Source organism: Montipora foliosa, chromosome 13 (genome assembly GCF_036669935.1).
Source record: "Montipora foliosa isolate CH-2021 chromosome 13, ASM3666993v2, whole genome shotgun sequence".
In the NCBI taxonomy this organism is placed as follows: Eukaryota; Metazoa; Cnidaria; class Anthozoa; order Scleractinia; family Acroporidae; genus Montipora; species Montipora foliosa.
Window position 1 is genome coordinate 33,051,017 of NC_090881.1, and position 10,201 is coordinate 33,061,217.

Genomic DNA, 10,201 nt, shown 5'->3' on the forward strand with positions numbered 1-10,201 from the left:
CGTTAAACAATTGTCAGCCAGAGGGTCGATCGCGATCGTGTGATTATCGTACGTTAGATTCGATATTAGACCAAGCGACGCTATCACTAGGCAACAATTTTACTACGGCAAGTTTCTCCCTGGTTTTACGAGGAAATGGGTTTCGGTGAATGGGATCAAGTGTAATAGTATCCCATCTTGCTGTCAAAGCCAGCAAGACTCGAAAAAAGGGATTTTTGCGTGAAACGTGTTTACGATAAAACTTGTATTGCATACGATTTTGGAATAGTTAAACAGCAATACGAGTATGAATACTTCTGACGAGAGTCCACGTCGCGCAAAAGCAAAGAGGAACCTTTTTGGAAGAGTTGATCACGACCAAATTCGCAACGATTTACATCGAGAATTGACGCTTATCGGAGAAGAGAAAAAACAAAAGTGGAACTTTGACTTTGAGAATTGTGAGCCGCTTGAAGGCCGATTCAAATGGCAGCGGGTTGGCAGAAGACTTCAAACGCGCAAATCACCAGTAGAAGCAACGCCTTGTGTTCCCTCATCAGGCACTTCGTTTGCGGAAAATGTTTTTCGTCAGAGATCCGTAGATTCCACGCAAGCTAGAGCAAGATATAACTTGAGAACTAGAGGCAAAGAGCTTGTAAATGTCGCAGGGTTCGAGTTCAAACCGATCGATCTTTCTAGAGACCGGTTACGGGATTTTCGACCGACGGCGGGAAACAGAAATACAGGTGACTTGACGATAATTTAAGACATCATGTGAAAATAATATTATGTGATAGCTTTAGAAGACTTATTCTCATTTCGTGGGTGAGGAACTTAAATTTTACCTTTCCTTTTTAGGAAATTATAAAAGCAAGAGAATCACCAAGGGACGGAAATCAACCTCTTCCACGGTGCGACGAAAGACTAAAATCCCTCACCATCTGGTTGCGAAGAAAAGTCGTCGTTAAATACTAATCGGTGAAATGAAGTGTGTACGGTATATTGCCAACAACATGTTGCAATTTTAACGTCGCAAAGAAAGTTATCTTTGTTCATTTCGCTGCCCATTGATGAGATATTACAATAAGTTCATAGTTTCGTCGTCTCCTGGTCGCATCAGCGAAAGGCTTCGGGGAAATTGACTTGATGCATGAAACCAATGTTTTAAAACATTAATGTCGTGTTTATTAGTTAGCAAACAACCGTTTGACCTATAAAAGTCGATGCATTTAATGCAGAGTAAATGAGAGTTTCACCATTAATTAAACCATTGAAAACAAAACTTAACTTCGAGTTTTTTACCCGTCGCATTTTTTGTTTTGACAAATTTGCGAATAGCGTCCGTTTTCATGGTTGATGGCGCACAGAATTTTGAAGACGCGGCAATCATTCTTTCTCCTTCCATATGTGCATTTTGTCCTTGAGAAATTAAACAGAGTTTACGTAAGATTAGAACATTTCGTTTTGTCTGGAGATGCTGTTTTTCTGGAGTTGTACAGTAAGAAGTAGGTTGTGCTTTGTTAAGACTGTGCATCCTCATTGCATTCGAAAACTCCATCGGCAAAATTCTTCGTCTCCCTTCTTAAGTAATTTGTTATTGACTTTAAAAGAACTGCAATTCGCTTTGTTGGTCTTTTGAACACACATTTTAATGGAAATCGTCTTAAGTACAACAAAAAGATCGTAGATTTATACTTTGTCAAAAAATTCATATTAAATTTCTTGATTTTCAATTTTGAGGGTTTGACATTTCGAAGTCAGTACTGACAAGAAACATAGCAGATAACAGGCTTTTGTCATAATCGAGGGATAAATCAATCGTTTTAACAAAACGCCCTAAACAAATAGGTTAATAAAGAATTTACGGTAGATAATTGTAGATAATCACCTCAGAGTTCATTTTGAATCCCTTTTTGGGCAGAAGACTTAATGTCAAACATTGTGACCCTAAGGCAGAAATACGATATGATAAGCTGCGTCCATCACCAACAAAGGATGAAAAGATAAAAATAACCTTCTTATCCGTTTTAAATGGACGGTTTACTTTTTGTGACATCAGCCATCGGTGGTTTTGGGAAAACAGGTGTTTTCATGGTTTAATTTTGTCTGACATATGATTTTATTTACGATATTTTCTCAAATTCATGATTCTGTGCCGGCTTCCCTGCCGGAAAAATAATAAAGGGGGTAGAGAAGGACAAAATTAAACATTTTATTATTCCATTCTGAAATATTTTGCTAATAATCCCCCTTCACTGCCTTTATCTTATGGTCTATATTAAACCTATTCCATTTAAAAATGGAATTCTTCCCTTGTTCTTGTAGACTAATTCTTGAAAAACTGTTTTTGGTTGTCTTTTGTGTGTTTTCCGGACTGTGCGCACTTCCTACCTGTAGTTCGAGGGTGCCGTTTGCAACGGTAAACTACTGGTATTTGAAGACGTTCCAATGAAAACCCCAATCAATGCACGCATGTAAACCCACTCGTCGTGTAAACTTCTAGACCACGGTAATTTTGCATTGACCGCTTGTGTTTTTGCGTTTTGATGCAAATAACTTCTCCATTTTTTTTAATCAAATCTTCTCAAACCATACATTCTATAGCTTTGTCAGTAACAAATTTCTGCAATTATATGCGGAGTTTACAGGCAAATACATACCGTATGGAACATTTAAACCGAGCAAATATAATTCCTTGTCCACCTTTCTTCGTCAAATTCAAACAGATACAGTAACCATCCGCCTGGGAACCAGTGGATTAAGAACATGAAATTTGGCCGATAAAGCACCATATAAATAAGAACAAATTCAGCCCAATAAATAAAACGTGTTCTTAATATAAAGGGAAAGGGTATTAGAACGATGAAACAGTACAATAACTCATATCAAAGTACTATCGTGTTTAGGACCAATAAAAACAAAAAGTATTGTGTGTTAATTAAACCTCTAGTAATGTATAATTTGAAGTATTTCTGATACCAATTTTAAGAACATTTTAAGATCACTTTCAGGCTGATTTCTCACTAAGCACCCCTAAAATAAGAACACGATCAGCCTTAAACCTGAAACCAGTGTTCTTATGTGCGGGTGTTTACTGTATGCTCGACCTGCTATATTTCCTCCACTATTGATAGTTTTGGAAGATTTCCATTTTAAAAGTGGTGAATTTTTCTTATGGAACAGCCTACTATCAGGTGTAGATAGAATCATTTAGTACTGCATTCAATCGTTCGATGTCTTCGAATAATGCCTCTTTGATGCTTGGCGATGACAGTTCGATGATAAAATAGATGCGTGTAGGTCCGCAAGGCGTCCGTACAAAGAGTTTGAAAAGGGTATGAAAGACCCCAGAGCACATCAAGATAATCGTAGTCTTAATCCGGTGTTGTAAGTGACCCCTTTGATGTCTAGACATGCAAGATTGTTGATAATATAATTGATTTCTGGAGAATTGCTAGGACTTGTCGAGCTTGTTTTTTGTTGGCGGTTTTGGGAGCAACTTAGTGGTTTCCATAGTTATAGCACAATTTTAGGTCGTGGACCATTCGAAGCGAGCGCCGACAAAATATTGAGACAGATGTTTTACTAAATTGAAAGATCATCATTTATTATTGAAAACGTGACTTTGGCTTTCTGTGTTCATTCACTTGTTTAAAAGTCCTTCAATCTTTTAGCGTGGTTTATTTTTCTATCCAATCTAATGCAGCCCTTTTAGGATCTTTTGATAATGCATTCTATTGTCTTTGAAGCCTTTTGACCTTTTCATTCAAGTCATTTTTCTACTCAAGTCTGGAGCGATTTCTTTGTTATTTTTTTTTCTAGTTCTATTCTGGATTAAAACAAGGATACTTTTTTTTCCAAATGACCTTGTATACAGAATCGACACTAAATCAATGTGGTTAGTACTTAGTTCGACTATACTCATTCCGGAATAGTCAAAAGAGAATTTTATTCTGTTGTATTTCTGTCTTCGTGTGTGGTTCTATGCTTGGGTGGCCTCTGTATTCTTTTCAGTTTCCATGCCAGCTAACCACTCGTTAATTATCGTACTTGAATAACTTGGTGGCCTAATTAGACTTTGAAGAGACTTGTTGAAGAGAAAACAAAGTATCCTGAAGCAAGTAATGATTTTTCAGAGCACGTTTACAGTCTTTACAGTTAATAGCTTATTTTCGACCCCCCTGGCCTCGCTTAAGGCCCTCGGTTTTCTTAAAGCCCTTTCTCACCATCAAATCTTTGAAACGTTTAGCTATTTTATTGTCGATTAATAATGACGACGGTTTTTCATGATATTAGAACAGTATATTTCGCACAACAGACTTTTTTTCATTCCAGAAGCAGTTGGAATTTGACCACATCTTAATTCCCTTAATTGTTGATGGATTTGAAAGCATGACTATTAAAAGCTTATCGTATTAAAGCAGAGTGTCAGCACGATATCACTCAACCAAAAGAAAAATTCTTGTGTGGGTAAACCATTTGCTCGCGAGGCGGTGGGGGAGTGACCCTTGTCAATGCGTGGCTTCTGAGTCGGATGGTTGAGGATTAACAGTGCAAAGGAAAGCAAATCAAGACAAAAATATAGCCATCATTCTTCTCAGACTGCTATACGTTGCATATGCAACATATACCTTTTGTTGCCCCAATAATTATTTGATGCTTCCGGTATGTTCATTCCCGACTTTCGAATTTTCTACACCTCGGCTGTCGTCGTGTCTATGGCTTTCAACTCTTTGCATGCGCTTACAATTCAACCATCCTAGTAGCATTTTCGACTTGAGGGGTTAAAATTTGGCAAATTGTTTGAGACAGTTCATACTTTTTGTCATTTAATCAGTTCTAAAGGTTAAAATCAATCATTGTAGCGAAAACGAATTTTAGGAGCTCAGTAGCCAAGTTAGTCTTTAGATGTTTCAGGGGTTGTGTGTTATTCAGGGTACCACTTCCTCCTACAAATTGATAAGACAGCTCGCAATTGACACAAATGTGTCATATTTAGATTTCACGTAATTTTCCCAAAACATCCTGTGATCCACCTTCGAAACTGGACGTTAAATACAAATTGGGGTTTAACAAATCACGACAGCCACAGCAACGCCAGCGTCACAAAACTATTATTGGTCGAATGCACACAAGAGACGAGTAACACGTCTTGGACGGGTTTCTCGCACGGTCTGAGACGAGTTTCCCGTCTCAGTGTGAAATCGGGTCGGGACGGGTTTAGACGAGAAACTCGTCCAAATTTACCCGTCCACTTATCTGTCTGAGTCGACGAGTTTTTAAAGACGAGTTTCCCGACTAGACCAGAAACTCGTCAAAATGCATCACGAATTCACACTTAGACGGGTTTCCAGGTCGAGTTTTAGGAGAAAATGCGCCGATTAGACTGGAACTAGAACGAAAGCAGAGCACTTTGGGAAAACAAAATGGCGCCGAAGAAGAAGGTGAAGCGTTCTAAAGCGCAGAAAAACAAATCCTGGACTGACAAACAGACAAGCATCTTTGCCGCTGTGTTGTCATATATTGGAAATACTAGAAACAGCCAGGCGGGTTCTGTTTTCTGCTGGCTAGGTAACCACGCACATCTCGCACCAGTACCTCGGCATCTTAACCCGTCCTAAAAACTCGTCCTATTAAATGTGAATTCATGTCGGTAAGTCAGATAACTTTTTCATCGCGAATTCACACTAGGACGAAACTCGTCAGACGGGTTACCAGTGTGACGAGTTTCCCGTCCTCTAATGTGAATACTGCTATTATTCGATGTATTTTTTTCCTTCCTTTTCATTGGCTGAGAGCCCACCACGTGACGTGCAAATAACTGCCTACAAATACAGTGGCACTACCTGTAAGCTGATATCTCCCGAATGCGGACACCAAACTGCGGTCCCTGTGATTTCTCCTCTAAAACACTTAATATTTTTAACCTTCCGTAAGCAGACATCTCTCGTAAGCGGACACGGACACCTCTTCGGGGTCCACAGGGGTCTACAATCATATCCTCCCGTAAGCGGACAGTAAGCAATATCAAGAAAATTTCTAACGAAATAGGCTCGATTTTAACGGTTTAATCGCACACTTTCCAGGACAAAACATAGTCATTTCTATTACAATTAGCTTTTTTACATTACAGTAAATCAAAGTTTTCCTTTTTAAACATTTCTTCAAGCCAATCGCACGAAAATTTGTCTCCTTGAAATTTAAACTCGCAAGGCAATTCCATACGACATCCTGCTCCTTTCACAGTTTATCCGTTTTCCCGTAATAAGAACCGTTGCTGAGTTAGATGCACGCTTCACTGAGGAACTTCGTCACCCAATCTCAAGCATATTCTACTGAACAAATGGCATCTTATAAAAAACCAGCCCTTACTAAGAGAAAAATGTACTTGTTAGAGCAAATCTCTGAGGTCTGTGAATTTCCTATCTTGACCAATAAGGTAAATGTAAAGATACACCTTATTTAACGTCAGTTCAACGATGAAATGATATGTATGAAATGGATCATATATATGATTTGCGGATATGAAATCAAGTGAAGCTATGATCCTCGCAGTTATGAACGCAATTTTTGCAATTGCGTAAAGAAGCCTGAACAATTCAGGACTTCAACGGGGTTTGAATCCGTGACCTCGCGATACCGGTGCGACGCTCTAACCAACTGAGCTATGAAGCCACTGACATTGGGAGCTGGTCATTTGTGGGTTTCTAATGTTCCCGTGAGGAATGGATCAACGATGAAATGATATATATGAAATGGATCATATATATGAACTGCGGATATGAAATCAAGTGAAGCTATGATCCTGAATTTTTCAGGCTTCTTTACGCAATTACAAAAAATGCGTTCATAACTGCGAGGATCATAGCTTCACTTGATTAACGTCGCTTATTCCTTTTCCCTCTACAGCTGGGGTATTCTCCCAGGAAGCCGACGCTGCGCTCATTTTATCCCCCGCTTTCCATCAGTGCTCTGTTTCAAGGGTATTCAAAGCTACTGTAAGGTATGCTGAAAAGGAAAGAAGTCGAAACAACGATGTGAGATCCGGGGATCGAACTCAGGACCTCTTGCACCTAGGCCGCGCACAAACCGACTGTGCCATCCTTGCTCCTTAAGAGTCGCGTGTGGCCTTGAAACACAATTACAAGTTGTCTTAATGAGCTTTAAAAGACTTGTGGTGGTGTATTATATGCCTTCTATTGCACTTTTTTTTCAACCTCCCAGAAGCGGACACTTACCCTGGGTCCCAAGGGGGTCTTCTTCCGGGAGGTTCGACTGTAATAGTTTGCTGCTACGGTAAAATGTACCAAGTTTGTAGTGCAAATAAAGGTGTTCTTTTCTTTTAACACTAAAATCTGCCAACAGTCTAATGATCAAGTCTCTGAGAAGTGAAAGACGAAGAAAAAGGCGATGTCGGATCATGGCTGTTGGTCAGATTAAATTCATGGATTGATTTGTTACCATCGCTATTTTTCTTGGCGTTTTCTAATTCACTTTCCAATATAACATATTCTCAAATAGCTATCCTAACCGACCCCTTAAGCGTGGGCAAAGTACCAATTAATGAAATAATATATAAATAAATAAAACTAGTACTGGACATTAACCTGAAACTTAGCGGCGTTTCGCCTAGAACCACTAGGCTTCTTCATTCACGATTGTTGGTGCAGGCCGAGATGCATGATGGAAATAATGCATGATAGAATGAATGAAATAATTATTTGATTCAATATTAATTAAGCGTGGACAAAGGAGGAATTTCACCTTTAAAGTGGGACTTGTTGATCTAATTAGCACATAGACAAAGTAATAGTTTCTTGTCAGTTGTCTATGAATGGGCAGGTTTGAACCGCGCGAGGAAACCACGCACGTTCCATTGTGACGTCATAGTAGTTTATGTAGTGTTTCGTCAGCTTGGAATAACGTTTCCTGCACTTTCCAGTTGATTATGCCATGAAAACAGCACCTTTGATCATTTTATGGATATCTTGTTCTCTCAGACCAGGTAAGGTGTAATTTTTTAAACTTCTTGGATCGTGTTTTTTGTTCAGTGTTGTGAGAAGTTTGTCTGGTGGTAAGTTTTTTCGGAAAGTCCAGTCAATATTTTTATGTCATGTTTTGCATTTACAGCTTCTCTATTTCAAATGCCTGCTCGAATAGTCAAGGCAAAGTCAGATGGAACCAAAATGGCTCAGTTAGGGAAAGAAACCAGTTTAACTTGCGTTTACACTGGTAACCCAGCCCCCTTGGTAATTTGGACAAAGAATGGAAAAAAGCTGGATGAAAAATGCGCTTATTGTGTGCACGAAGTGAAGCACTCTTACAGAAAGAGTACGTTACGCGTGACACCTTATCGTGACACTGATTTTGGTGAATACATTTGCAAAGCGAGAAACCATCTGGGATTCGGTGACATCACCATAAAACTTGAAGAGGATAAAAGCCAAAGTAAGTCTTGAGTTGTGTAAGATCGAGTTACCATTCTCGTCCTCAGGGAACGCGGTTCTCTTTGTCAGTACTGAGAATAAGGACCTCAGGACTGTGAGCTTTTGTCTCCCCAACCGTAAAGGGGCAAAATTATGTAATTTCATGACACCCAAAGTGTTCAAAAAGTAGAATGAAACATTGCAATAACCACTAAAACCGTTGAACAACATAAGAGAAATACAACAAAAGGAAATAGAAGCATGGATGGACCCAAATGGACAAGATTGAAACGGATTGCATATGGGTAATCTTGAAAAAGATCGCCCCAACGTTTTTCAAGTTTATGGCAAATTGCTTGGATAAAGGCCGTTTTTGCTCAGAATCATATTTTTGATGATGTAGAAATAATCTTATCAGTAAAGGAATTCCACATTTCCACTTTCGAGTTTTAAACTCGTGATAAACTCAAGATTTCCCTAAACACCCTAAAATAACGCGAGATAGCCTCTGTAACTTACTTTTTTTTACGTCTAAAATGTATCTTGAGATCTACTATAAAATTAATAATCACGCTTTAACTGATAAAACTGACGATACTTAGAAGTGTTCCTGTAATCCACAGCATGAGCAAAGCGAGTCCATGAAGCGCACTTTGTACAAAAATAACACAGATACGATGTAAGACGCCATTAGAGTCCCTCATAGGATACAGTTCTCGAAAAAGGAAGGGTTACGTTTTTACAAACGTTGGCCGTGTAGCATGTATGTTTCAACAAACGTAACTGATTAGAGTGTAATGTGAAGTGCTAGTTTTGTACCCCATATGAACCATGTGAGCATTTGCCCTACTAATGGAAATGGGCCTACACAAGGACAGAGAAGTGTGTGGAAAAGACAGCTTAGCGAAGGATGGGTTGTGTGGCCCAGTAGTAAGGGAACTTGCCTCAGACATCTGGAGATCAGCCCGGGTCTGACTCACTCTGCGACTGCTTGTTGAATTTGATCTTTGTTGTGTGTCGTGCCTATGGGGAGCGGTCAATAAAGTTGATACTGTAAACGCGATTATTACGTCCCATGCAACTGTTGTTCTGTTGTCGTTGATGACTTCCATAATAACCATAATTTTTCAGTTAGTTACTGTACACTAAATTTGTTCGTTTTGTAGACATTACTCAATGCTTGCGAGACCGCATCCTGGCAAATGATCCCAGAGTGTTGCTTGAATTTCTACCTCGATGTGACGCAAATGGATTGTATCACAAGCTTCAGTGTTCTATCCATTTGGACAAGTGTTGGTGTGTTGACCAATCAGGGCACAAGATCGCAGACGCTTTTGATGGTCATCAGGGGAAACACTGTAGCCGTAAAAGACAAAAAGGCAAGACTGAACCAGGCCCGTCTTGAATAACTAATTACCTCTCATAGAGCGGGTTTGGACTGACAACCTTTAAACCCAAACCAAAATAATATCTTTACCCAACAAGCATAGGGCGCTTTCCATTTAAAAGAACTGACCGGCCACACCGGGCATTTGGAAGGACTAAGTCGGCTTTTACTTTGGGTAGAAGAGCACAGAACGCGTCATCAGAAAGGAATGCAAATGGCAGAAATTTACTCACAAATAATTAGTACGTGTGGAAGTTTGGTGGCGTGGAAGTGTGGCAGTGTGGGTTAGGGTTCGGGTTAGGGCCACTTCCACACTGCCAATCTTCCACGCTACCAAACTTCCACTTTCCACACTGCCAAACTTCCATGTACTATGCTCTTCTGTGCTCTTCTGTGCTCTTCTGTGCTC

The 10,201-nt window shown here is 39.6% G+C and overlaps 2 protein-coding genes across 3 annotated transcripts in view; both read left to right on the top strand.

Annotated features, from left to right (window-relative positions):
* LOC137983773 (uncharacterized oxidoreductase SERP2049-like) overlaps positions 1-1,426 on the top strand; it is an 18,699-nt gene extending 17,273 nt beyond the window's left edge. For both annotated transcript variants that reach the window (XM_068830952.1, XM_068830953.1), the window contains exon 3: positions 838-1,426. The gene's annotated coding sequence lies outside the window, so the exon portion shown is untranslated. The remainder of the gene's footprint in view (positions 1-837) is intronic.
* A 5,462-nt stretch (positions 1,427-6,888) lies between these two features.
* Positions 6,889-9,810, top strand: LOC137981914 (fibroblast growth factor receptor-like 1). Its single transcript, XM_068828945.1, has 4 exons — positions 6,889-6,982; positions 7,922-7,984; positions 8,110-8,427; positions 9,572-9,810. Exons 2-4 carry the CDS (start codon positions 7,933-7,935, stop codon positions 9,808-9,810), a joined length of 609 nt encoding a protein of 202 aa, XP_068685046.1. The 5' UTR covers positions 6,889-6,982; positions 7,922-7,932.
* The last annotated feature ends 391 nt before the right edge of the window (positions 9,811-10,201 follow it).

What these genes read in the sequence shown, in the direction of transcription:
- LOC137981914 (XM_068828945.1), top strand. Translation starts at nt 7,933, where the DNA reads ATGAAAACAGCACCTTTGATCATTTTATGGATATCTTGTTCTCTCAGA. An exon ending in ATCTTGTTCTCTCAGACCAG is followed by an intron (nt 7,985 to 8,109) that starts GTAAGGTGTAAT and finishes TTGCATTTACAG; the next exon opens with CTTCTCTATTTCAAATGCCT. An exon ending in TGAAGAGGATAAAAGCCAAA is followed by an intron (nt 8,428 to 9,571) that starts GTAAGTCTTGAG and finishes TTCGTTTTGTAG; the next exon opens with ACATTACTCAATGCTTGCGA.